At 36.6% G+C, this 27,428-nt stretch overlaps 3 protein-coding genes across 9 annotated transcripts; 1 reads left to right on the forward strand and 2 right to left on the reverse strand.

The window, feature by feature from the left end:
• Nucleotides 1-517: 517 nt before the first annotated feature.
• Nucleotides 518-5,126, reverse strand: LOC122289953 (protein FAR-RED IMPAIRED RESPONSE 1-like). The gene is made up of 5 exons (XM_043097407.1): nt 4,933-5,126; nt 4,070-4,735; nt 886-2,912; nt 717-795; nt 518-581 (listed from the first exon to the last, which is right to left on the reverse strand). The coding sequence occupies exons 2-5, from the start codon at nt 4,098-4,100 to the stop codon at nt 562-564; spliced, it is 2,157 nt and encodes a 718-aa protein (XP_042953341.1). The 5' UTR covers nt 4,101-4,735; nt 4,933-5,126; the 3' UTR covers nt 518-561.
• A 1,716-nt stretch (nt 5,127-6,842) lies between these two features.
• On the forward strand, nt 6,843-11,753 carry LOC122289512 (protein AE7). Of its 3 annotated transcripts, none has more exons than XM_043096564.1 (6): nt 6,843-7,003; nt 7,318-7,453; nt 8,121-8,226; nt 8,327-8,426; nt 10,032-10,077; nt 11,432-11,753. In XM_043096564.1, the coding sequence occupies exons 2-6, from the start codon at nt 7,327-7,329 to the stop codon at nt 11,530-11,532; spliced, it is 480 nt and encodes a 159-aa protein (XP_042952498.1). In that variant the 5' UTR covers nt 6,843-7,003; nt 7,318-7,326; the 3' UTR covers nt 11,533-11,753. The 3 variants fall into 3 exon arrangements, with proteins under 3 accessions (XP_042952498.1, XP_042952499.1, XP_042952501.1); XM_043096565.1 differs by having other exon boundaries at nt 6,852-7,003; nt 7,321-7,453; XM_043096567.1 differs by having other exon boundaries at nt 6,970-7,126.
• A 644-nt stretch (nt 11,754-12,397) lies between these two features.
• Nucleotides 12,398-25,668, reverse strand: LOC122289511 (vacuolar protein sorting-associated protein 25). Of its 5 annotated transcripts, none has more exons than XM_043096562.1 (8): nt 25,481-25,668; nt 17,515-17,555; nt 15,356-15,442; nt 14,095-14,234; nt 13,948-14,001; nt 13,737-13,825; nt 13,509-13,584; nt 12,398-12,739 (listed from the first exon to the last, which is right to left on the reverse strand). In XM_043096562.1, exons 3-8 carry the CDS (start codon nt 15,412-15,414, stop codon nt 12,618-12,620), a joined length of 540 nt encoding a protein of 179 aa, XP_042952496.1. In that variant the 5' UTR covers nt 15,415-15,442; nt 17,515-17,555; nt 25,481-25,668; the 3' UTR covers nt 12,398-12,617. The 5 variants fall into 5 exon arrangements, with proteins under 5 accessions (XP_042952496.1, XP_042952495.1, XP_042952493.1 ...); XM_043096561.1 differs by having other exon boundaries at nt 17,465-17,528; nt 25,481-25,667; XM_043096559.1 differs by having other exon boundaries at nt 17,465-17,555; nt 25,481-25,666.
• Nucleotides 25,669-27,428: the final 1,760 nt, after the last annotated feature.

A 27,428-nucleotide genomic window follows, 5' to 3' on the forward strand; every position in this document is an offset into this window, starting at 1 on the left:
TAATAAATAGAAGAATTCAATTAATTTAATAAGAATAAATCTAAAAAAGTTTTTTTTTTTTTTTTTTTAAATGTAATATGTAGACTTATGTGTAACAAAGCTCTACCTGTTAACCTTATGGACAGACCACGTACAACACATATTGCTTGTATTAGAACAGGGCTGGCAGGTTTTTTAGCCTGGTTTTGCACAAACTGATTAAACCATTTAGGGTTAGATCACTTGTTAATTATTTTCAACGCTTGATACCGTGAATCATATGAAATATTGCAGTCTTAGATGCTTGTACAGAAAGCCGGCTCAAAAGTGCTAAATTCTAGGGAGTTAATATAGTCAGTTTTTCTTTGACTAAGAAATTGCCCCTAGTTCCTTCTGTATAGGCAAGCTTTTAAAGCTGAAGAGACAAGAACAAAATAATAAATTCCCCCAATTCCCACTTCTTAATTTCCAGGCCAAAAAAAAAAAAAAAAACCTTTCAACATTCAGAACAAATTCAGCAGCAGGCCATCGACACTTGGAACAAATTCAGCTCAATGGCTCACCTAGAAACCCATTCTTACTTCAAAAAACGGCAGACCAGTCTGAAAATTCAACAATGTCATATATACAACATATACAACTACACGTAACATTAATTTTAAACGCTTATTTAATTTCATCAAACAAAAGCATTGTATGCACAAAAACAATTATGACAAATAAAATTTATCACTCACGAATATTAACACGTAAATCTTGATTTGTAGTGGACATTCCACCATCCCGATCCATAACTTCCAATGTATGATGTGGTGCCTAGAAAAATAAAAGTAAAACACATGTTAAGACCCCGCATTTACATAAGGGCATTCATTATTAGTTTATAAACCATGTACAAAAGAATACCTGCATTGAAATGCCGAGGGAAGCACCTGGAAGGTGATGGGAGGGTGTACTGCTATCACAACTTGACCCATGATGAACCAATTCCCCCTTCAATTGACTTACATGACTAATTGACTTCATGCAAGCTTCCTCGCTTTTTGATGCAATCAATGCTACTTCAAAAAATGACTTAGTCAGCTTATCATATCTTTGTGCTTCTAGATTCCCACTTAAATCATCATAACTGCTCTTAACAAAAGTATGTTTTCGTTTCAAATCCTTCCTCCATCGATCCAAAATGTATTTTGACGACAAGTCTTTATGTAACATGGTCAACACACGAAGAGCATGTCTACACAGGATTCCTTTGAACTCAAACAAGTTACAAGGGCATTTCACTTCAGAATTATCTTCATTGAAGGCAACACAAAATTTTGCATGTTTTATGAATCCATCAACTTTTATCTCATCAGCCACTTGATACAAATGAATTGAACCTTCACACGTCGGCAAAGATGCAACACAATATAAAAATCCCCTAAACTCATCTTGAACTTCTTTGAACTTTGCGATGGTATAAACTTCTTGAAATTGCTTCTCAATAGAATAATGGGTTATACAAGGAATTTGTGTACTAAAAGAATTGAAATCAGCTGTAATCTCATTCTCAACCTTTCTCCTCAAGACATTATCATACTGCTCAAAAAATTGTTTCAATGTGGTCTTTGAGTTCACATAATCATCGAAGAAAGAATTCATACCTTCACCCCGTTGTAATGTACACATCCCGGCCAAAAATGTATTTTTTAAGTATGATGGAACCCAGAGATGTCGCTCACCATATAGCAAATTCAACCAAGCATTATCATGAAGCTTATACCTCTCAAGTAATTTTTGCCAACTTTCTTCGAATTCATCACGACTTGAAGAGTCATATACACAACTTTGTAGATTGCTCTTAATGGCTTCGTATTGGGAGTGTGCTCCAAAATTTTCTGGAAGTCTTTTTATGATTTGCCACAAACAAAATCTATGTTGAGCTCTTGGGAAAACCCTTGCAATTGCATTTTGTAATGCTTTATCTTGATCTGTAATTATTGCATTGGGAGCTTGACAATTCATAAATCTCAACCATGATTCAAACAACGATACAAAACTATTTGTATCCTCACTTAATATTAATCCACACCCAAAAAGAATCAACTGACCATGATGATTCACTCCCACGAAAGATACAAGTGGAATTTTATATGCCTTGGTCAAGTATGTTGTATCAAATGTTATTACATCTCCAAAAGATTCATATGCAGCTTTACATCGTGCATCTGCCCAAAACACATTTCTCACTTGGCATACATCATCCACATCCATCACGTAGAAAAAATGGTCATTTTTTTGTTGCATTCTAATGAAGAAGTTACGAAGAGCTTCGCTACCTCCCACTCCTAGTTGATGTTGCCTTGTTTTGTCAATCTGGTAATCTTTCTCTTCAAGAGGAAGATTCTCAGAACTCTTTGTTTCAACAAGTGATTTGAAGTTCTTACTTGTATGTATTCCAGATGTTTCATTGGGTTCAAGCTTTCTCTTTGCTTTAGAACCTAACCTCTTATGACATCTAAAAAATATTGCTTTTCCTGGACTCAAAGCATGTGTGTGTTCAAGCACAACGGTAGACAAAGTAAACCTTCCATCAAGAGTTAAAGCCGCATTGATCTTGGCCTTGCACCCCATTTTTTCCACTGGTCTTGGTTTAAGAATATTGGATGCGTTGCTTTTTGGCGTGCCTTGTTGAACACATGCAAGGGTAAAATATCTCAACTTCCCATTATCTCCAGGTTTAGAACTTCTTTTTGATACACCGAACCCTACTTGCTTAGCATACTTCATATAATATAACCTGACTTCTTCTTCGGATGAAAAACTCATTCCAACCTTCGGTTCTTCGACACTTTCACTTCCATCTTTCCCATATAGAATTTCCATAACATTGTCCCTTTTATCCAGGAGTGAAACATTCAAGTTCCTCAGGCTGTCAACATTGGCGTTTTCTACAAGACACAAATATTAGAATAATCAGAAATTTCAGTTCTTCATAAATTCCAGGCAACTACACAAGTCTGCAGCCATCTTAGTTGTATCCAAAACAACAAAATTTGACAACAAGGTTTTAGAGCGGATTCTTTACACCATGATCTACTGAGCCTTTCCAAGCAATATAAAAAGAGACATTCTTTACGGCTTATTTTTTATCGTCATATAGATACAGATATGTTTTTTAAGTGAAAAAGGGTAAGAAAATACACAGATGTAACTTTTCTGCCTATATTTGGAAGTCTTCAAGTAGTTTTAACTTATTTTAATTTTTATTTTCTCAAAATAATATTTGTAGATATGCGAGAGATCATTGACTTTTTTGACTGGTGGCCCAGCAGGGCCTCCCACTTCTTGTTTTGTAAGAGCTGAAATGCTTCCTGGTGGTTATATAATTCGACCTTATGGCTCCAGTATTCTTTTTTTTTTTATTTTTTTATATACGTGAGTTTCTTCCACTTGCTTATTTTAATTCCCAGGTTGTTCTAGGCTTGAGGTGTTCCATAAATTTTCAGGCCACTTTATGAACCATTAAAGATTCTAGCTCAGCCAAAAGCCTGTGGCCTCATTGGCATAACCCCCAGCCTCCAAAATGGAGGTTTGGAGTTCGAAACCCCCCTCCCCCAAATGTATAAAAAAAAAAAAAGATTCTAGCTCAAATAAATGACTTCCTGTGAGAAACCGTGATATATTAGGCAGTTTTTCATTCACAATAGACTTCCAAATGGAAGGAAATAATATATATATATTTTATATACATAATATATATCATATTTGCATACATATGTTTCTATAATGCATATTGTATATCATATGTATTATATATACACGATGTGCGCGCGCGCGCGCGCACTAGAAAATTAACATCTTATTTGTCCTCAAAATAATCTCTGTAAATTTTTATCATGGTGGAAACCAAATGGTGCAGAAAACTGAAGGAAAAAAAGAAAGAAAAAGAAACCAAAGAAGAAATGACGATGGACTCACTTAAGAAGAAAACTGCGTTGGTCTCACAGGCAACCAAACAAACAGCTGAAGCACAAAACAACTCAAAGCATAAAACACAAACGGAGCACCAAAACCACTAAGCAAGATATTCATGTAAAAAAAATACCTGCATTCGATGACTTGCTGGACCCCGCCATGCTCGGAGAGCAGGGCAGCGAGTTTTCAACTTTTCGTTGTTTTTGTTTTCTGGGATTCCAATTCTTAACCACTAAGTCGAGGACTTAGCGCAGAGAGGGGGATGGAGTGGGTTTCCACGAAAAGAAAATGTTGGGAGGGAGCGAGCCTGGGGAGTGCGGGAAATGCGAGACAGTTTGGAAATCGATTCAGAGATTCACTGATTTAGGGCAGAACTGGAGGGGGCTCTCGAAAGAACACAAAAAAGACCATGTTTTAATTCACGGAAATTCTTTTCTTAAGCAACTTTTTAACGCACCTCCACGCTGGCAGGGAAGGAAATGATCAAAAAGACCAAAACTCGAAACGAGAGGATCTTGCCTTTCCGTGACCTACTTCCTCAAACCCAGTTTTCCACAAGCGTGGCCGCCTCTACTCTGCTGCTGTTCTCGATGGCGACGGGAAAGGATCTGGCTTTTGTTCCGACTTCTGGTCTTCCTCAAGCCGTGGCCTCTGCTCTGCTGATTTCTTCGAACATTTGGTCTTCCGATTCGAATATCCCCAAGCGCGGCCAAGCCAAAATCGCTTTTGTGAGGTTTATTTCCAGGTTCAGTTCTGATAGGGAGCAGCCTTCCTTCCAGGTTCAAGAAAAGAATTTCTGTTCCAGATTTATTTCCAGTGTGTTAAATTTTTCGATTCTCTGTTCTTTAAAGTGCCGACTTTGGCTATTTTTGCATAGCGCTTGTAAAATTCCGAAAGGGCTACACCCGGTTACCAAATTCGCCTTTTGTCTCATAGACTCATGACCTATGAGACAAGAAGAGCAGAGAAAAACTCGTTATCTTGTGTGCTTACCTGTATGCTTCCATGTCTGTATGCTTTTGTTGTTTTCCCATTCCTTTTCCACTTTGGCAACCGGAGATGCTAGGGCTTCGGAAGATGAATCACAGTGATGAGTGCTGCTAGGGCTTTCAGAAGAGCTGTTGATGGGTTTTGTTCTTCGGAAATTCTTTTCTTAAGCCATCTTTGTCGAGATGCACAGCGGAATAAACGTTTTTTTTTTTTTCAAATGCCAGACCTACCGACATTTGGCTCCCGATTGGTCCGATAATTTTTTTAAAATTTTTTAAATAAATAATTAAAAAATACTTTTAAAGATATTATAAATTTTTTTTAAAAAAAATTTAAGAATATAAAAAAATAATGAAGGGAAAAAAATACTTGCTTTTCTCGAGACGAGTTTTGTGGTAGTGTATATATATATATATATATATTTTTAATTCTGCTTCTCATTTCTATTTTTAAATATATTGACAGGATAATATTATGTATTGTAGTTGGAGAGTCGCGCATTTTTTATTTAAACAAAATTTATTATTAAAAAATAATAATATTAAATATAATTATAAATTAGGTAAGCATTGTTTAATTTTTTTAAAAAAGTTAAGATTTTTTATTATACAATTAATTTTTTTATATATATATCTCATATTTATTCAACTTTTTATAAATCAAAGTTCAGTACTTAAAGCATTCTTAATGGTTCATTCATCCCATCTTTCAAAATATATTATTAAAATTTATTTTTTTTATTTTATATATTGACTTTTATAATAAGTCATATATTAACTTATCTATTTTTTCTTCATATCATTTAAATAATATTTTTTTATTTTTTTAAACATTTCATTTCTATCAATAAATTTGTAATATCCATATAATCTTTTATATTTACAATATATTATTATATATAATGTAACATAATTCAGCCCTACAAACATAAAATAAATTTATATAAGTTAAATAAAAATAAAAAATAAAATCAAATATGAAAAAATTGAATAAATACTATTTTCAAGATTTTTTTAGAAAAAAAATAAAATAGGGGTGTTTTAAATGATGAATAATAAAAAAAATTTGTATTGAAATGTAAAAAAAAAAAATAAGGAAATGAGGGGGTAAATGAAGTATAAATAATAAAAAAAAATTATTTGAATAATAAACAATACCTACTACATGTAACGGATTATTGTAGCAATATGTATTTTATAAAATCTTTTACCTAATCGGATGAAGCTTATTTTATTAATATTCTTTCAAATATTTTACATTTTTTGTATTATATATAAGTTATTGAGAGTGCTCTTACTTATTTTATTACTGTAAATATCTTTTTTTGTTAAAAAATTATTTTTTTCATATATATTTTATATTTATTTATTTTTTAAAAGAATTATATTGTATATACACACTCTATTATTATAAATATTATTTCAAATGATAAGTAATATTTATCTTTTTAAAATTTCTTATCAAATATTTTTAAAAAATACACAAATCACTTAAATATTTTAGAAATAAAAAATAAAAACAGTAGTATTATGTATAATTAATCCTTAAATATTAAAAAATTATTTTAAAAAATATAAGATCTATAATTTCTTATATAAATTTTATATTTATTTATTTTTTTAAAAATGATAAATTTTTTGCGAATTTCATTACAAATAACATTTTTTTAATCATTTATATATTTTATATATGAGTTTTATTATGTATAAATAAATTTGTGTATCAATCTATATATTAATATTAATATTTTTTTATTTAAAATTTAAATTAATATTATTTTTAATAAAATTTATTTTTTAATTAACCACGTTAAATAATTACAAATATGTATTGATGCCCCTATTCACTTTCAACAAGATTTTTCATTTTTCCTTACTATTTGCCGACGTCCCACCATTTAAATAATATACATTGTCGACGTGGCTGTTGCCAGGTGTGCTCAACGAAACCAGCAAAAAAGATTTAACAAGAGACATTGCGAGACACGGCGAGACAGAGAGACGGTAACAAGGCAACCCGATACGAGGAGAAGAAACAAGAAGAGGAAGATTTAAGAACGATCGAGGAGTTAAAGGTTTCTTTCCCCTCTTTTCCCCTCCCTCTTTCTATCTTATTTTCGTTGTTTTTATTTTTAAAGTTTGGTCCCCCTTTTGATTGTAAGAAGCCCCAAAATTTAAATGGGCATGCCGTTAAAAAGGTGAGTAGTTTTTTTCCATGCTATTTTTGGTATTATAATTTTAGTAAATATGATTTAGTTCTAATTCCCAGTTTATTCTTTCTATGTTTTTTTATGCTGTTTTTTTTTTTTTTTGAAAGGTTTTTTTTTATGCTGTTTGAATGAGAAGCAAGTTGGCTAAATTAATTAAATTTTTTTTTTTCAATTTTTAGTAGGGAAAAATGGTTTCCGAATTAATAAACGCGAACCCCATCGTGTACGAGAAGAAAGAGCGTCGAGCTCGAAGCGCGCCGAGTGATTACTCGGATGAATACGCCGCGGAACCCATCGATCAACAAGAAGTTTTCGATATCCTTTTCTTTGAATTTTATTCCTGTTTTTTCATTTTTTTTGGGGGTGGGTGACTTTATTTAGGTATTCTGCTATTAATATTTTGTATTGCTTTAGATGTTTTTTATACCTAATCGAGGGAACTTGCACATATTAAGCTTGTGTTTTTTGTTAGCATGGAACTGGAACTGGAACTGGGCTTTGGGCATTGGATTTGGCTCCAGGCATTGATTTTTTGTTGCGTTCATATTGCTTGCTCGTGTTTGGTTTTAGTTCCTGTGTGAGATACCATGAAATGGACATTGGTATGGCTGTGGGGTGCATTTACAGAACTTGGAATCGTCAATGAATCAATCGAACAGTTTTTTTTTCAGGGACATTTATGTGCGTTAATACTTAATGGATAGATGCAAATGCAATAGTGATTTATCATCACCTAAACATTGCAATATTGAACGTTTGAGGTACTGGGTAAAAGTTTAAACCTTTTTGTTCAGTTTCGAACTTTACAGCGATGTTTGTTTATATTCCACTTTCTTTTGAACATCATTCTTCTAATAAGATGCATACAGATCAACTGTATAATTCCTCGTCTGATTTTGGAAAGAAGTTCTTTCTTTACCTAATTTTGCAGGGCGTTATTTCTGAAAATTTTATTTGTGTTTTTTTTTCTTAACATTCTTAAATCATGTAAGAGATATAAAGGACCCAGAGCACCCCTACTCATTGGAGGAGCTCAAAGTAATAACAGAAGATGCAATTGAAGTAGATGACGTGCAAAGTTATGTTAGGTAGACGCTATTCTTCTGTCCTATTTTTATTCATGCAATGCGTTTTCCTTTTATTGTGTTCTTTTCTCCTTATTTAACAAATGATGATGCTTTGTTTCAGAGTTACATTTACTCCCACAGTTGAACACTGCAGCATGGCAACAATTATTGGACTTTGCTTGCGAGTAAAACTTTTGAGGAGCTTGCCTTCTCGTTACAAGGTATCAACCCTATTTCCTTGTATGTTAATTTTATTGCTGATGACGTACTATGGAATATCAGAACTTCACACCTATGTTTCTATTTTAATTTCAGAATTCAGCATGTTATTACTTGTCGACAAGACAGTTGAACAAGAGCTTTTAGTTTAACAAATGATAGAACAGTAACAGAGAACCACTACATTGGATAATTTAAGAGGTTTCATATAGGAGTCTGTTTGATAACACATCAACTCTTCTGCTCACTTGTGGGATTAGTATTTTCGAAGTTGGCTTCCCATATTTTCTTTTGTTATTTTCTCTGGTGCGTGAAGTGGGTGGTGTTGGGTTTTAGGAGCTGGCAGGTTCGTGCATTGCTCTAAGGCTCTTGTATAGAGTGTTGCAATCACCTCAAGAGTTAGTGTTGGTCAAAGCAATTTGTGCTTTGAACAATAGATATAATTCTGAAAGATTGCTTAGGAATGCCTGGGATGTTATCGTGCTACTTTTTAATACATCTATGTACTCAACTGTTAGAAGTTGAGACTGATAAAAAAAAAAATGCTTCTTGGAGTGGTGGCGGAATATATACATGGAGTGACACAAGTTGAAGGACTGTGTTATGTATCATGGACGCCAACTTATCAAAAAAAATATATCATGGAAACTAGTGCATTTTGATGAGGAATGTGATGGTGAATAATATTAAAGACAGGTTGTTTAGTGTTGTGTTTGTATAGAAGCTATTTTATTTACCACTCTGTTTTGTGAGCAAAAAGAAAGTTATTTTTCATTTTCCAGCCAAGAACGGCGAATATAGAATTAAAAACAGTGGTTTTCCTCCATAGGGAAAAAGTTTAAAGCAAAGCAACATAATATACATTCTCATGCATTTTTATCCTCCCATATCTATCGGATGGACATAACAGTTGCCACTGCATACCTAGCCGAACAGGCTGACTCTGAATTTTTCAGTGAAAAGGGGGTGAGTTTTAGCTCTAAAAGGAAATTTTTGGTAAGTTGAATATCCTGCCTAACCCATCTAGGACGAATGTACTTACCACCACAACCAAAGTCTAAAATTAGATCATGAAACAAAAAGGACTGCTAGCTACTTAAACGGGTCCCAATATAGAATCGCAAACTACACAGATTCTGTATGGTTGAACTTGAATTGCAATGAATTGCACACAAACAAGTTGGTGATGTGTATACACAAACGGGTCCCAATCATGAATTGCAGTGACTTCTTTTAGGCTGTAAGATGTGTATACTGTACAGACTATCTAGTAATGCATAATTGTCATATTTTGGTTGCATATTGGACGTTATATATAAAGTGGACATCTCTTATATATATTTTTTTTGTTGGTAAAAAATAAACAAAAAAATTGAACTGGCTTGGCATCTCATATATATTTTGTGAGAGTATTGTAAATTGTATTGAGAAAAAAGACGGTGTAAACTGATTATGGAAGTATACAAGAGGTCCATCTATTTAGCACCTCATATGCTACCCACAAGAAACACATCGTCCTTTTTTATAACTTCATCTTAATTTTGGTTAGGTTGATATATTGGTAGTTTGTGCCCCATTTCTTACAACTTCTTGTTAATTTTGGTTAGGTTGATATAAGGGTAGCCCCGGGGTCTCATGCATCTGAAGCATCAGGTTCTCTCTCTCTCTCTCTCTCTCTCTCTCTCTCTCTCTGAATATGGGTCTAGATATTTTGCACCGCTGATGGCATGTCTTGCCATGCTAACTAAAGTAATGCATAGTATGTAGAGTCACTTCTTCCTAGTTAACATGCCACTAAGCTTACCTTGACCCCACTCCATCTACTGACATGAAGAGCTTTTCGAATATTACCTCTTGAGAGAAATATGAACCATATTTGTCTTAACAAATCCTGTTTGTGCTTCAAAGATTAAAGGGCCCATTTGGATGATGAAAGCAGCTCAGCTCAATTCAAATTTGAACTTCATCTGCCATTCAAATGCCCTTTGACCTGAGTTTCATCCATAAAAGGCAGTGAACTCATTTCATACTGTAGATAGACGTGACAAATCCCTGACTTTGCAAGGATTCCTGACTTCGTCTGCCCACTTTAAATTTTTTTCCCATTCCGATATAACTCCTCCCTCTCGGTCTCTCCCTCTCTCTTTCCCGTCCTTCTTCTTCCTCTTTATGTAAATCCCAAAATTCCCGTTCCATTCAAAACCTCTCGGATGCCTCCATAGTAATCTTGATCGAGCGCCATTTTGAATATTTCCCAATCGCAATTGGCAGCTTGAAAACTAGCGGCAATCGAATCCCACAGCCGTCCCCGATAGTCGACAGGTTGGATGTTAGATGTGTGCAACCCCTGTTTCAACAGAAAAGGTTCCCACCGTCAACTCTTCCAATGTCTGCAGCCCTCATGCTCCAACAGTTACAGGATCTTTTTGGTCTTGTCCTTCCCGTCTGAACCGCTGCGCCTGTGTAGAGCATAACAAATATGTTATGCTGTGTTGACAACTGCTCCAACAAGCTGTACGCAGGCTCTACTGTAGGAATTGTGAATTTTTCTGTTGGCATTGAGGGCTGCAGTGCATGCAAATGGAAACTTTTTTTTCCTTTGCTGTATTGGTGCCGAAAGACCAAAAATAATCTGGTTAGCTTTGTCAGTTAAACAGTATAAAATAATGGTGAGGCCATGTCTTTTATAACTTTCCATAAACATATCTAAACTCATTTTAACATCCAAACACACCTAAACTTATCTTAAGTGGACCACACCAAACTCATTCAACCATCTAAACTCACTATTATTCATAAAAAAACTTAACTCGGCTTAGCATCCAAACGCAGTCTAAAGAAAAAGGTGTAAGTGCATTCATTAACGGTGATGTAGAAGTGATGTATTTTTGGCATGTTGTTGTTAAGACATGTAAACACCATCTAGTATGCTTAATCCGTGAAAAATATCTTATATAAATTATGGCTCGACTATATGCCCTTTTTCAACTCTCTGTTGTATATGCAGTTAACAAACAACTGAATGACAAAGAACGGGTGGCAGCAGCACTGGAGAACCCAAATCTCGTGGATATGGTTGATGAATGCCTGGCTCCATCTTATGGTTGAACATGTTGTACATCCATACAATGCAGTTGGATTAATAGTTTCTCCGAGCCTTTTGAAGAATTAGCTCTGATCCAATACTAGCATTCAATTTCTTTCCTTTCTCAGCATATTTGGCCATTCCTGTTGTGTAATCTGAGTTAGATATAATTTGAATGCCGCCCCCTGATTTATTTCTAAGTCTTGTATTGTAGGTAACTGCAATGATGCCTTGTGTTCTGGTATCTTAGATATAAAAGTATAAACATTGAACTTATAAAAAAAAAAAAAAAAAGGTATAAACATTGTAAATTTTTAGTATCTATTGCTAAGCAACATCATGGGCATATTTTTACGATTCAAACTGCCTCTTTGTTGGGAAATGCTAGTATTATTTGTAGGTCTCTGTAGGGCAGGGCTGCTTATGGTAGATCAAGACATTGCTGATTCGATTTATAAACGAGCTGTTTTGGGTTAATGGTGTGTAAGAAAATAAAGAGGTAGTAGGGGCAAGAATTATGTAGATTCATCATATTCTGAGATGAATGATGAAAGTAACGCTCGGTTTTGGCATGATGCGTTTTGTGGGTACAGCCTTTTAGGGTGGCCTTCAAGAAGTTGTTCCATACAGAGAGCTACAAGGAAGCCTGCCAACAGTGGAACCTCACATTTATGAGACCAACACAAGATTGGCAAATGGAATTAGTTTCAACATTCTCAAGCCTGTGCTTGTATTCCCTTCGATTTCGAGTGCAGCGAGGAACAGACTTAATATCTATTTTACTGTGATGTGGCAAGTCTCATGACTTGCTGTAAAGAGCATATGGGCAATCGATGTAGATCAATGGTTTGGCGGATGGCTACAAAAAAAAATAAAAAAAAACACAAGGAAAGAAATATTTCAGTCATTTATTCTTTTCAAGCTTAAATTCAATACAACAAACGTGTCCGTGTCATGAGCTACCGCTTAAAACAAGAGCCAAAACATGAACTAAAGAACTCAACTGGCCAACAGTCAGTCACATTCATAAACTCTTAACAGACCAGCAGTAACAGGCAGCATTGCCTCCATAGCATCTGATCCTGTTGAAAGGAAACGAGTAAAAGGTTTACAAGGAGAATTTCACGCCTTCATCGTCAGTTGAAGTTCCCTTGAATATAGCAAGCTTCCCCTTTTGCTCTAGTAGTCTCAGAGCTCGTATTAGTATTGTACGGTCAATCCCATGAAGCTCTGAAGTATTAACAGAAGGTGTATAATTTTCATACAAGACCACAAGCCAAAACAGTAAAGGGACTCAACAGACAGAAGAAAAAGAGGAGATAGAGAGTGAGAGGACAAAAGAGGTAATTAGATGAGAAGAAATGCTTTGCATTTTGCTTCTGGGACAATCCAAGTAAAAACCCCAACCCTCCCCCCCCCCCCCCCCCCCCCCCTATTTTTTCTCGATATAAACTAATTCCATTAGGGACACGTTATACAATGAGGAAAGACAAGATATATTCATAGTAAATTGGGTGGACCTTGCCTGGACCTTGTTTGATCGGCCAAATATATCAGTGGAACAAGCATATCGGATAGAATGGATGAAAGTACAGACAATAAACAAGTCAGTACCATACATCTATCATTAGCCAGTTCCAATCTAAAAATTTTAATTTAAAACATGATAGTAATGGATTTTTAGAAGAATTTCAGTGATTCCAGGAAACATTAGATAACTACTGAGAGTTAAAATGTCTAGCATCACCTCCAGAATTTTCCGACTACCATTGTGGTTGAAAGGGAAAATATCTTGTTTCTCACGTTTAATTTTCTTCAACATGGCAAAATCTCTGTTAGAAAAGTGGAGCAACGGGATTTTCTTCCTCATCTTCCCAAAGCATTCTCCTAATTTTATGCAATACTTGGTAGCAAAAGCAATATAATCCAGAAAAAGCTGAGTTTATGGTATCATCTCCAAAATTACTTCTTTTTTACACTATATACAGTCAAAGTTTACCTGTTCCTCGAGACTCAGTCCCTGAACGTATTTCCTCGACTGTCATAACACTGTCCTCTAGCCCATTATCTTTTACCTAGTAAAAAATACAAGAAAACTAAATCGAAAGAACTGATAATTGGAAGAATTTAGAAGTAATTACTAGCGATTTCTTTGGATTTTTTTTTTTTTTTTTTTTTGATAAGTTTCTTGGAAATTTTATTATGTCAATCAAAATTCTTAACTTACAAAGGATAAAATAATGTCAGCCCACTCTTGAATGCGGTGCCAGAGAATTAGACATTTCCTATGTCCTTTATCCAACCATTCTGCACGTCCTGTTACATGAGAATGCAATTAACAAACCTCCTACACAAAATTATAACTGTTATAATAGTCTTGTAGCACAGGATCTTTTAACTGAGCACCAGGAAAAAAAGCCTTTGAGACTGAATCAAACCTTCTGATACTAATGCTGAGAGAAATGCTTCCCTGGCTTCATGACTAAGAGATCCTGCAGAGAAGTATGGATACAGGTCATCTTAGCATTCACAGCCCTTCATATCCAAATAGTATATATGAAAACTAACAAGAACAAGGAACTTACTTTCAACCACAGGATTTGAAAATAGCGGGAAATCTTCTTCCAGTCCAACCACAAATATCTTTTGTGTTCTACAATAATCGAGGATGAGTTCCTTCCAAAGTTGTACCTGCTTATTACGGGTGTCCCTTACTGGCTGCAAACTGAAGCATACACCAAAAGTCATGTAATAAAATGAATCACACTTTCCAAATGAAAAAAAAAAAAAAAAAAAAAAGAATCAATAATGAAATATTGAATAGATATGTTAGGATTAAAATGTAAACAAGAAAAAATAAAAAGACATTTACAATGAAAGAGTAATATCCAGACATCATAATCTATGTACCTCTTTCCATGAAACACTACCTGTTAAAAGGATTTCTATTTCTTTTTCCTTTTTTTTTTTCATGTATAACAGCATGATCAAAATGTGAAAACGTATCCTTAGAACCACTTTGAGAGTTGACTGATTTACTTTGCATGTTTGGAAAGAGATAAAATTGTCAGCGCCTCCTTATGTCCACATATACTTCGTATGAATAGTTAAAAGACTCAAAGGCCGTTACAAGCTCGTCATTGTCTGCTTCAAAAAGATTCCTATGATATTAGGTACCAGGTGAGGGCTAGGACCCAACTCCCCCTGATATTCAAAAGCAGAAAATAAAAAGTGTCCTGTGTAGCCATAACTTAAAACTTAAAACCTCCAGAGCTGGACTAGAGCAAACATTTGAGGCTGATCCTGCAACGAGTTTTCCTGTATGGTCTGCAACTCCAATTTCTCTAATTCTCAGTCCAAAAAGCAAGAAATCACCATTTGTTAACTTTTACCCCTTCCCCGGGAGAGAAGCAAAATTGAAGCTCGTGTTCAGTTTCTTTAAATTATGATTTGGGGACTTATCTTCTTCTATCCATCAGTACTCTATGAACACCACAAACAGATTTGAGGCAGTCTCCCATATCCAATTTAAAACTGGTGCTGATTTAAAAGGGTGGTAACCCTAATTGGTGCAATGTTATTAAGTTTTAAACATTGACAATGTCAATTAGGCAAACAAACTAAGATGGGATCGTGGATGCCCCCAAAACTACAATGTACGGATGGGGAAAAAAGTCAAACACCTCCAAAACACAATGTATTTTCTGTTAAAGAAAGTGTACATACCAATAAAAAAAGATTAACAAGAGATGAGAGGAAAAAAAAAAGATTAAGACTCCTAGTAACAAAAAGAGACTAGCAATTTTATTGAAGGAAAAATAACAATATAAAGAAAGTGAAGATTACGTGAAATATGGTGGATAATTGAAGAAATGAGGAAGCTTGAAATCACCCAATTTCTGCATCTCTATTGCTTCCTCTACAAGAAGAGACCTATAACAGCAAATTGGTTATTGAAGACAATAAAAGAGGACCAAACTTTTAGGATGGAAGATAAACAGCCCATCTGAAAATGTAAGATCAGTAATAAGTTTTAGTTTCTAAACACCGATTCCTTGTTTTTATTTTCAGATGCACGGCTGCATTAATCGAGGTTGAGGGGCACTCCAATTTCAAAAGTGCAAGCAACGTGCTTCCTTTCTGGGATGGAGATGTAATCTTAACAGGAAAATTCAAATGATGAATCTAATACAGTTTAGCAATTAAAGCATTTAATTATAAATGGTAGAATTAGACTTCAAAGAGTGTTTCTTTTTTCTTATTTGATAAGTTAAAATGTTTCCTAATCGATTTCCAAATTAAAAAAGAAAAAATGCACAGAAAGTATTAGAAAAGAAATCCTTGTAAGTTAATTTTTCTTTATTGTTTTTGTCTTCACTCGACCAACCTCTCAACTCCCATTTCCATAATCAATAGTTCCATTCCTATGCTTTTTTTCTTTTCTTTTCTTGTTTATTTTCTATTTCTATTTTCAGAGTTGACTTGACCTATCTCTTATGGATATTTCTTAATAAATAAAGATGTATTTACCTATAAAGTAAAAATTTATTTGCCAAAAAGCTTACTAACCACTCATCATGAACAAAAACCAAGTTGACTGCAAGTTGACATCAGTTTTCAATGTAGTTAATAACTAAAGTAAAGGCAAGCAGAGCTATATTAAAACCAATAAGCTCTAGCTTAAATAGCACCTCCTAGGGCGAAGTTAAGAGATGCCGTTGTGGCTTCAACTCCACTGGTGAGTGTGTACTCAACCATCCAAAAACACTGGCACATAAACTGGGAAAATGGGTGGATATTTCCCTTTAGAGCATTGGCAATGGACTAGCCATTGCCAAGTCCAAATTTTGACTAAAGTTAGCTAAAGTTAGAGCTTTTAGCTAAAGTCTAAACTACTAGACTTTGTGACCCACATTGGACTAGCCATTGAAAAGCTAAAATAATAATATAATATTATATATTGAAATAATAATTTTTTTAATTTTATTTTAATATTTTGCAAATACAATCTCCATATATTAATTAATAATTTAATTTTTACTTAAAATTATTGTTTTTTTTTTCCTCAACCTAATTATCCAACAAACACATTTGCCAATCATTCTCACACCCAACAATCACATATACAATTTTTGCCAACCTTTCTTCTACCCAACATCCACATTTACAAGTAATGGACACTTGATTATGTTTGAATGTGTAGCAATTTTATATATAGGAACAGAAAAATACACTTCTCAAGTAATAAAACGTTTATTGGAGAGTCTTAAGATAGATTTAAGTATTTTTCCTTTATTCGAAAAAGTACCATATCATCTTTATGCATTTGCAGCTAAGCACGAGTCTACACATGAATGTTTACATTTCCAGGTCCTACCTTCTTGGGGATATGCATGGTGTTGGTGCAAGCTCACGTATACTAACATTAACATCAATATATTTAAGGTCCTTCAACATGAATTTGGTGGATAATTCTCTATAGTAATAGAACGAATCATAAGTAATCATAAGATGGGGGATGAATATATGCATATGCATTATTCATCTCAGCTACCTTTGAAAGCGAGAAATATTCTAATTAAATATAATAAAGCAAGACATATACAAAAATACATGTGCTTGGATGTTTGACCACCAAGATGGGGCCTGCTAGTTTCTACTAAACATTTCCACCAACATTTCCAAACCAGCAAAACAATGCACAGCAGTACATTGTTTCTCCAAAACATACAAATAAACCAGTACAAAACATAGAAGGGAGCAAGTCCATGCAATGGCAGTACAAAACATCAACTCCATGCAAATAATTCAGGGTCCATTAATACACCAGCAACTCCCTTTCTAGCAGTACAAAACATCAACTCCATGCACTAACAGTATAGTTCAACATCAACATTTTAGTAGTAGCAGTACAAAATATACAAATAAACCAGCAAGTCCATGCACTAGCAGTACCAAAAAAGGCTATTTCAAAGAAAATGGAGTTTCTCCAAAAAATGGCTCACGTGCAGCCATGCACCTGCAACTCAAACAAAACCAAGTAAACCTGCAATGCATAAGAGACCAGAGTATGCGATTAACAGACCATAGTTGTTATGAATGAGCAGTAGAGTATGCAAAATAGTTCATAACAGACCAAAGTATGCACAACCAGACCACAATTGTTATGATTGAGTAGCCCAGTATGCAAAACAGTTCATAATAGACCAGAGTATGCACAACCAGACCACAGTTGTTATGAATGAGCAGCCCAATATGCAAAACCGTTCATAACAGACCATAACAGTTCATAACAATCTTGAGCAAATAAGAAAAAGGTCATTAACATCTATATTAAATTTTCAGAATAATTGGAGAAAAAAAAACAATGTCACTAAATCAAAGTATAAACCTGTTGATATGTTCTACCCAACAATATTGCTCAGAAGTATGGTACAGAACTCATTTTTTATTTTTTATAAGTAACTACAGAATATACTTCAGAATATAAGCTTGCTGGAAACACATGGCCTGCATATGATATAGAAAAATATGACTCTAGCAATCAACTATCAATTCAACAAGGGTCCATTAATGTAGCATGACAAGGGTGCAACATTTTTTGGGAATTAGCATGAAATTACAATGTTTAGCTTTGACGTGCCTTTAATTATCACAACCATCCAAAAGTGATAGAATAAATACCCTTGAATGATTTCTCTAGTTCAGCTAGCAGATGGTATAGATAGAAAAAAACTCAAGTATATATACGAGTTATATAAGCCATGTTCGGTATTCCCAATATATAAGCCATGTTATGTATTCCCAATATATTCCCAAGTAAGCCATGTTCTGTATTCCCAATATATGCTACCTCCCTTCCACAAACTCAAGTATATATACTTCACTTGTATAATTGGATTGAAAAAAAAAAACTATGACGTTTCTGCCTTTCATATTTGCTTCAAAATATGATTTTGGATCAGTACCCATGGTTTATCTGATGACCCATGATCATGCAAATCATCACTGAGCAAATCGACCCATGATCATGTAAATCATGAACAAACCAATAACATGACGTGAATATTAACTTGCTAGACCAAAAAAGGAAAAAAATCAACCAAACAGAAAATCCAAAAGAAAAAAAGAAAAAAAGAAAAAAAAAAAAAAAAAAAAAACAAACAAACAAAACAAAAGATTGCAAACAAAGAGTATATGGACTCTGCAATAGGCATAATGAATTAGCTTATACACTTGAAAGAGCATGCATGCACGTAACCCTCACTCCGGCATCCCTTGCTGGAGTTGATTTCTCTTCCCCCCCCTCTCCCTGATCCCTTCCCCTTTTTCCTTTCTTTCCTTCCACCCTTTTCCCCCCTCCTCTTCACCCTCCTTCTTAGGATCAATGGCATAAACTAGGCATTTCACAGTTGAAGCAAAAACTTTCATCTTCTCAAAGGAAGGTAACTATAGTTTTCGCATTACCGAAAGAAACAAGCGAATGGCTCTCTTTCTTCTCATCAACAGGGCAGCGGCTTCATGGGTGGTAAAAATGGTGGAGGAAGCCACCGAGTGTAGGGGCGTGAGAGCTTCTTCAGAAAACTAAGGGTGGGCAATAATGGAGTCCTCACTTTGCATCTCCTGAGAAATGCTAGGGGCTGCTACATTCTGTTGGAGGAGTTCAACAACAGCCAGAGAAGAGGCTCATTGATCATCCCCGAAGGCGTTAAGAGCTGCGGCTGGGAGGGGTTTGCCTACAATCTCAAAAAAATAGTGGAACACAAGGTGATGCCCACTGCGGTTTGTACGAATCGGGACGGGAAACCAGCTTCATACGCCGCGGTTGTGTCTGGTTCTACGGCATAGAATAGCTCTGCCATGGTGCTGACGGAAGGAAACTCTGGTCATTACTCAGTAGACATGAATAGGCTCTCTGACAGAGACGTAAGGCTAGGGGAAATAGAGGGCATTTCTTGGGATGTCAAGGCAAAGCTTTCGGGAGTTTTCCAAGAGATTTCCTCTTTGATGAAAAAGGTAGACTGGGGGCTAAGTATAGTGATGGGAATAGGTAGACATGGGTCTAACTCCCCCCCGCATGTCTCTGAGAAGACATTTCCTAAAGATTTTAAAAAGGTCTCTGAAAGAGCAGAGCTCGCATTTAAAGAGAAAGGCAGTGGGTTTTTGGGGCCGGGTACGTTAACAAGGAATGGGCTAGTCACAGGCAGCGGTCCGAAAGGAAAGGGGCCGATCTTGAGTGGGCCTAACGGGCTTATGAGGGACTTAACCCAACCACCACACTGCCTGGATAACTCGGGCAGGACAAAGGTAGACTGGGCTGGTCAGAGGGCCTTAAGCCCATCTCCCAGGGCTTCAAGCCTGCACCCAAGGCTCGTCCATCAGCATCTCCACACGGGCCCATCCCCACAGGCTTCAAACCCACCTTCAACCTGCCCCGAAATGCACGGATCGAAGACCCGAAACGATGCTACGGAACAGTAGGCCACTCCTAGCTCTTCCACGCCGGGCCTGAGCCAACCTCTCGTGCCGGCGGTTGCACCGGCGACACAGAAGCCTCCGACGACCGTCGAGGCTCTCTCCGACGGGCATGGCAGCGCAAACTGGACACAAAAGGGGCTGACGGGGACCTGCGACCTGTTGGCTGTCTTACTCGTGCCCATCTCGGCCGTCAACGATTGGCCTTCACCAGGGTCTGGTACGGGGGAAGCTCACAAAATTTGTTTTACGCGTAGGCCTCTCCAACAATCTGTCCAGAGTCCTTTGCACTGAAACAGAAGCGGTTGACGTCTCTCTTGCGGAAGGAGGGACCTCAGACGAAGAAACATCCTATGGTTCAGATCTACAATTAACATGTAAGGAGCTTGGGATAGATATTCACTTAATTGAACTATACAAGGCTGAGGACGTCCCTAGTACTCTTTGTTCTTTGCCACCAACAATTCCTTGGGATGTTTCACAACCTAATTGGGTCATTCAAAAGGTTAATGATATGCGTCACTTCATGGGGATGTCTTGCGAAGGTTTTGAGGAACAAATGCAAGCTCTCTTCATCGCAATAAGAGCAGGCCAGCCCTTCCTCGCCAAATCCATAGGCAAGAAGGAGAGGGAGCTTAGGAGATTTACCTGCTCCATAATCTATGACACACGGGAGGGCAGCTCAAGCAGGGGACGTCCAAAGGATAGGGTGAACCTTAGCGATCCATGAAACCAAAGATTCTTTCATGGAATATTCGTGGTCTGAATGACCCGAATAAACGTCTTAGAGTGAAGAATTTATTGAATAGTTTTGGAAAGCAGATGTCATTTGTTTGCAGGAAACGAAACTACAGTTTATTGATCGGCACTTAATAAGAAGTTTGTGGAATTGCTCTCATGTAGGATGGACCATACTCACTTCAAAGGGTGCCTTAGGGGGTATCTTGGTGATGTGGGATAAGAGAGCAGTTAATTTTGTTGAGGATTGTGTTGGGGATTTCTCGATTGCCTGCTCTTTCTCAAATGTGGATGATGATTTTGTTTGGAATTTTGCAGGTGCCTACGGGCCAAATGATGATAGCAGTAGGAAACCTTTTTTAGGATGAAATAGCTGGCCTATGCAGTTGGTGGGACATCCCGTGGTGTATAGGGGGTGATTTTAATATCACTCGCTTCCCGAGTGAGCGGTCGGGATCTCCTAGCTTGGGTTCAGTTATGGCAGATTTCTCAGCACTTCTCTTTGAGTTAGACCTGATGGATCTTCCTTTGGCAGAAGGAGATTTCACTTGGTCAAATGGAAGGGTATGGTCGAGATTGGATAGGTTCATCATTTCCTCTTCGTGGGAGACTCACTTCCCCACTTTGTGCAAAAAACGTCTCCCTCGGCTCTGTTCGGATCATTTCCCTCTTTTACTAGATTGTGAGGGCCTTCAAGAGGGAATGAGATACTTCAAATTTGAGAATATGTGGTTGAAGGCAGATGGATTCACTGAAAAAGTTAGCTTGTGGTGGGCATATTATCAGTTCACGGGCACTCGAAGCTATGTTCTAGCAGGAAAGCTTAAAACTGTGAAGAATGACCTAAGGAAATGGAATTTGGAAGTTTTCGGGAACATTAAGGATCAGCAGGACAAACTTTTTACGGAATTACAACAATTTGATGAAAGAGAGGCTGAAATTGTGTTATCAGATGAGAATAGGGCAAGAAAATTGATTGTAGTCACTGAGCTAGAAAAAATCACCCTTATGGAGGAGATCTCGTGGAGGCAAAAATCATGGGCTCTTTGGTTGAAGGAAGAAGATAGAAGCACAAAGTTTTTTCATAAGGTTGCAAACTCTCACCGAAGGAACAACGCCATAGAGGTCCTTCATGAGGAGGGCAAGGTTACTTCGGGTCAAGATGCCATCAAGGATCATATTGTTCATTTTTATGATAAGTTTCTGACAGAGCAGTATTCTTGGAGGCCAAAGGTGGACGGTCTAGTTTTTGATTCCATCGACCACACAAGCACATCTTGGTTGGAGAGGCCTTTCGAAGAAGACGAAGTGTTCGGCGTGGTAAAAGGTATAAACAAGGATAAAGCCCCAGGACCAGATGGCTTTTCAATGGCTTTCTTTCAAGCATGTTGGGGCATCATTAAGGAGGATCTAATGAAGGTCTTCTCTGAATTTCACTCTTTTATGAAATTTGAGAAGAGCCTTAATGTCACTTTTATAGCCCTCATCCCTAAGAAGGCGAGGTCGGTGGAAATGAATGACTTCCAACCCATAAGTTTGATAAGTGGGACCTACAAGATCATTTCTAAAGTTTTAGCAAAGCAACTAAGTGAAGTCATGGGGAAGCTTATATTGAAGTCGCAAAATGCATTTGTGAAAGGAAGACAAATACTAGACTCGGTCCTCATCGCCAACGAATGTTTGGAGAGCAAAGTCAGAGACTGCACTCTAGGTATCTTGTGTAAGTTGGATATGGAAAAGGCTTTTGATCATGTGAACTGGAATTTCTTGTTATACATCCTTGACAGGTATGGCTTTGGGGGAAAATGGTGCCAATGGATTAAGCATTGTATCACAACTGCCAGATTCTCTATCTCAATTAATGGCACTCCCGAAAGCTTTTTCAACAGCTCTCGGGGTTTAAGACAATGGGATTCATTATCGCCGCTCCTATTTATTCTCGTCGCGGATGTACTGAGCAGAATGATAGAAGGGGTGGTGGATAGAGGACTCATTTCGGGCTTCTCGGTGGGCGGCTCCTCACATAGAAGCATGTCAATCTCCCACCTTCTTTTCGCCGATGACACTTTGATCTTTTGTGACCCGAATCTGGATCAAATTCGCTCTTTAAGAGGACTTCTCTTTGGTTTTGAAGCTATCTCTGGCCTAAAAGTGAACCTCTCAAAGACGGAAATAGTTCCGGTTGGCAGAGTCGATAACCTAAGCGAAGTGGCTGTCATCTTGGAATGTAAGGTTTTATCATTGCCTCTAAGGTACCTTGGGCACCCTTTGGGGGGCCCTCACAAATCCAAGTTAATGTGGGAATGAATAATGAATCATCGAGAAAATTGAAGGCAAATTGGCGGGTTGGAAGAGAATTTACTTGTCTAAGGGAGGGAGAATCACACTTATTAAAAGTACGTTATCAAATCTCCCAACGTACTTTCTATCTTTATTTCCTTTGCCTGTAGGGGTGGCAAACAGAATGGAAAAGATATTTCGCGATTTCCTTTGGGGAGGTCTAGAAGATACAAAGAAATTCCACTTGGTTAAATGGGAAAAAGTATGCACTCCTTTGGCCTGCAACGGTTTGGGCTTAAGAAAACTAAGAACCTTCAATAAGGCACTTCTTGGGAAATGGTTATGGCGTTATCTGCATGAGGAAAGCGCTCTTTGGAGGACTATTTTAGATGTCAAATATGGGAGCATCTAGGATGGTTGGTGTACAAAGGAAGTAAGAGGTGCGTATGGCGTGGGAGTTTGGAAACTTATTCGGAATGGTTGTGATGATTTCCTCGGCAACTGCAAATATGAGATGGGAAGGGGCACGCAAATCAGATTTTGGCACGACATTTGGTATGGGGATGTTGCTTTGAAAAGCACTTTCCCTTCTCTCTACAGGATTGCGTTTGATCCAAACTCCTCAGTGGCAGAGAATATGTGTAACACTGCTGATTCTATTCTTTGGTCTGTGAGATTCACTCATGCTGCTTAGGATTGGGAGGTGGGAGACATCACTGATTTCTACAGCGTGTTATATGCACTGAACATAGGGCAGGATTGGAGGACAGATTATTATGGACACGCACAGGGAACAAGAAATTCTCAGTTCGCTCGTACTACAAGGCATTGACAGCTCAACCCCCTAATACTTTTCCTTGGAAGAGCATCTGGAGGAGTAATGCCCCTCTCAAGGTTGCTTTCTTCGGTTGGTTGGCTTCTCATGGCAAAATCCTGACCATAGACAAGTTAAGAAAGCACGGTCTAATTATAATGGATTGGTGTTTTTTGTGTAAACATAACAGTGAATCAGCAAATCATCTTCTCCTTCACTGTGAAGTAGTCAAGGTCTTATAGGATGAAATCCTCTCAAGACTTGGCATTGCATGGGTTATGCCAAAGAGGGTAATAGATTTACTGTACTGCTGGCAAAGGATTGGAGGCAATCGGCAAATTGCCGCTGTTTGGAAGATGGTACCGCTATGCCTAATGTGGTGCACATGGAATGAAAGAAACGAACGCTGCTTTGAGGATAGGGAACGCTCTCCGGCTGGATTTAGGGATTTTTTCTTTCATACACTGTTACTATGGGCGTCCTCTATTGTATTGAACGGAATGTGTTTTAATGACTTTTATGCTATTTTACATAGCATGTAGCTTGTAATTAGGCTCTTTCTTGTATACTTCCTGTATACTCGGGCTTTACCTATTTACGTGGATCAATAAAATCTCTTTTACCTATAAAAAAAAAATTAGGCATACTCCACGCATACATTCAAACCACCAAAAACAAGCTAGTTTCAAAACTGATATTTTAAGGAAAAAAAGTTCAAAAAATTTACCCTTGTGAAGCCAACGGTCATCGAGTGTCCCTCTGTGTTGATCTCGGCAGTCTAGGGCAAAATCTTGGGTGTAATTTACCCTTGTGACTCCAGATACGCAAATGGAAGAATGGAAGCTGGGTAAGATTTCTCCGCAAATGGAAATGAACAAAAATTAGATGGAGGGAAAGGAAATGGAAGGGAGACGATGCAAATGGAAGGCGTCAATTGGAAGGAAAGAAAATGGAATTGTCGGCACGAGAGAGGAGGAAGAGAAAGAAAATAGAGCAAGTGAAAAATAAATTGTTGCAGTCGCGATTGGGAGGGAGAAAGGAGATGGAGAGCTTCGGCGTAGAGAAGAGGAGAGAGAAATGAAAGAAAGGGAAAGAAAGTAGGAGTTGAAAATCAACGGAGAGAAAATAGACGTTGGAGTGCAGCGAAAATAATTAAAAAAAAAAAAAAAAATTTGTTCAAGCTACAGTAAATGACCATTTGGAAGAGGAGATGGAATTACTGTACCTGAAAGTTCAAACCTGGCGAGTTCAATGTAGACAAATTTTAATCATTCTAGCTAAAATTTGATGAGCGTGCCTGGTGCTCTTATGTAGTGCTAATACAGCATGGATGTACCAAATCATAATTCAGATTCAGACTTTTTTACGGAAATAATTATAGCTCGCCTGAGACTCCCTCAATAACCACTAATTTAAATTGTATTCAGCGACAAGAGAAAACATTGAAAATATCAATTTTCAATCATTCTGCCTCAATTTCCTTAGTTTTTATGGGATTTTATTTTCTCTTTATTATAGCTTCTTACTGGCAGACGTATAGGTAGTCTGTGAAGTCAATTGAGTCATGCAGAGAATGCAAGAGAATGCAAAACAAGAACAAAAAAACAAAACTTAAGCAAAAAGGAACGGAGAAGGGTCAGTGAGCTTTGAATGCGAATCAGTACCTTAGGGCTTAGAGTTCAACAACACGATTCTTGAGATTGATTTGAGTCTGCTGAGCTTCTGAGCAATGGCGTTGGAGGATTGGATTCCTGGAATGTTCGGTCGATCAAACTTGGAAGGACGTATCCGTTTGTTTGGGTATTGAGAAACCAGATGAATGAGAACGGAAAATGCAAGGCAAGTTACGGAGGAGATATTTGGGCCCAATTAAAGCCCACAGCAGAAACTGGCTGGCCTATATTGGTCTGTTATCCAAATCAAATGCAAGTTTAGTTATAACTTATAATAGCGAAAAAATCTTCTTCTTCTTCTATTTTATTTTTTACTTTTATTTCCAGCAACATAGAGTATCACTATTACGAGGCATGTGCTCAAATCCTCATATAAAAATTATCTGAAATTTAAAAAATAATAGTAAAACAAGAGTGATATTTTCAAAACACGATAGAAGGCAAGTGCTCAGACTTAGAGGCAAGCAAAACTGCTCGAACCTACAAGTGAGTAAATAATGCTCACAACCAGATGTAAGCAAAAAGACTTGAACCTAGGAGCGAGAAAAACTACTTGAGCTTGGGGGTGAGCAATGAGTGCTTGTACGGGTGTGTTTATGTTGCAGACAAGAAAAGAGTACTCAAATCCTAAGGCGACCAAGAAGTGCTCAAACCCCATGTAAGCAAGGAAAACTCATACCCCATGCAAACAAAGAGTGTTTGCACCCCAGGCGAGCAATGAGTGCTTGAGCCCCGGAGCAAGTAAAGAGAACCCAAACGCTAGGGAGAGCAACATCAACTCCCACAAGGCAAACAAAAGTTTTTGCGCTCAAGGCAAATATCATAGAGAGCAAAAAAACTTGCGCCATCAACAAGCACTGTGAAAGAGCATGAAGGGTTTGGCCAGGGGCCAAGAGTACTCATCTAGTTGGGTGACGAGAAAAATTGTATTAATTTTTATATATATTTTTTAATTTTATAAAAATTGTATTAGTTTTAATGTTTGGGTAATGGATAGATACTGATTAAATAAAAATGTTGAATATGTAAAATTATAAATTATTTTATATTTTGAGTGATGTTTGATAATAAAATTACAAGAAATTTTGAGAATTTTGATCAAAATAATGTTTTGAGTGTTGTTTCTGTAGTTCATATTGAATGAACCCATACTTCCAAGCTAGGAGAAAAAAAACATTAATCTAACGGTGAAAGATGGTCGAGATCTGATGTAATTTCAATGAACATTGTACAATAGACAAAGTTACTCATCCTGCAGACAGTCAACACGCCTGTTTTATTTGCCATCATATTTGCTGGAAAATTTATAAAAAATAATATTTTATTTTTTTAAATATTATGAAATCTCATACGTCATCCATTCTTATCCCTCAGTACGCCGTAACGTTGAATGACTTTGTGTTCCCATTTTCTTTGTTAATAAAGGGTGCAGGTGGGACTGAATTTGGGCTGACCATTCACAATGAGCACCTCGTAATATTCAAACAAAGACTGTCTTTTTTATGACCGGAAGCAATACAACCGTACCATTCTAATAATATAATTATTTTTCCTTAAAATTGATTAAAAAAAAAAGTCACTAGTACCTCTTATAATTATTCAAATGTCCTCCACTTTAAATTTTAATTAGTAATATGCAATTTAAAATTAGAAAATTTTGTATACTATACTACCATCTCACTTGTATCTTATTAAATAAAATGTAATATATTTATCGCTATTAAATAATCATTTATTATATGTGTATTTATCATCAGATGATGAGAAATATATCATATCATATATAATGAGATGTAAGTGAGATTGTGGTGTATTGTATAGCATTATTCTTTAAAATATGAACATTAAGGATTTGTTTGGATTTGAATATCATCTCATTATTACAATTTTTTCAAATTTTTACATAAAATATAATAAATAATTTAATTTTTTTAATTTT

Source organism: Carya illinoinensis, chromosome 12 (genome assembly GCF_018687715.1).
Source record: "Carya illinoinensis cultivar Pawnee chromosome 12, C.illinoinensisPawnee_v1, whole genome shotgun sequence".
NCBI classification, from domain to species: Eukaryota; Viridiplantae; Streptophyta; class Magnoliopsida; order Fagales; family Juglandaceae; genus Carya; species Carya illinoinensis.

Excerpts from the sequence above, each read along its gene's own strand:
- LOC122289953 (XM_043097407.1), bottom strand. The coding sequence starts at position 4,100 with ATGGCGGGGTCCAGCAAGTCATCGAATGCAG. Across the intron at positions 2,913-4,069 it reads CAGCAAGTCATCGAATGCAG|AAAACGCCAATGTTGACAGC; the intron begins GTATTTTTTTTA and ends TGTGTCTTGTAG. Across the intron at positions 796-885 it reads CCCTCGGCATTTCAATGCAG|GCACCACATCATACATTGGA; the intron begins GTATTCTTTTGT and ends TTATTTTTCTAG.
- LOC122289512 (XM_043096564.1), top strand. The coding sequence starts at position 7,327 with ATGGTTTCCGAATTAATAAACGCGAACCCCATCGTGTACGAGAAGAAA. Across the intron at positions 8,227-8,326 it reads GACGTGCAAAGTTATGTTAG|AGTTACATTTACTCCCACAG; the intron begins GTAGACGCTATT and ends GCTTTGTTTCAG. Across the intron at positions 8,427-10,031 it reads GCTTGCCTTCTCGTTACAAG|GTTGATATAAGGGTAGCCCC; the intron begins GTATCAACCCTA and ends AATTTTGGTTAG.
- LOC122289511 (XM_043096562.1), bottom strand. The coding sequence starts at position 15,414 with ATGCAGAAATTGGGTGATTTCAAGCTTCCTCATTTCTTCAATTATCCA. Across the intron at positions 14,002-14,094 it reads TTCAAATCCTGTGGTTGAAA|GATCTCTTAGTCATGAAGCC; the intron begins GTAAGTTCCTTG and ends ACTTCTCTGCAG. Across the intron at positions 13,826-13,947 it reads CTCAGCATTAGTATCAGAAG|GACGTGCAGAATGGTTGGAT; the intron begins GTTTGATTCAGT and ends CTCATGTAACAG.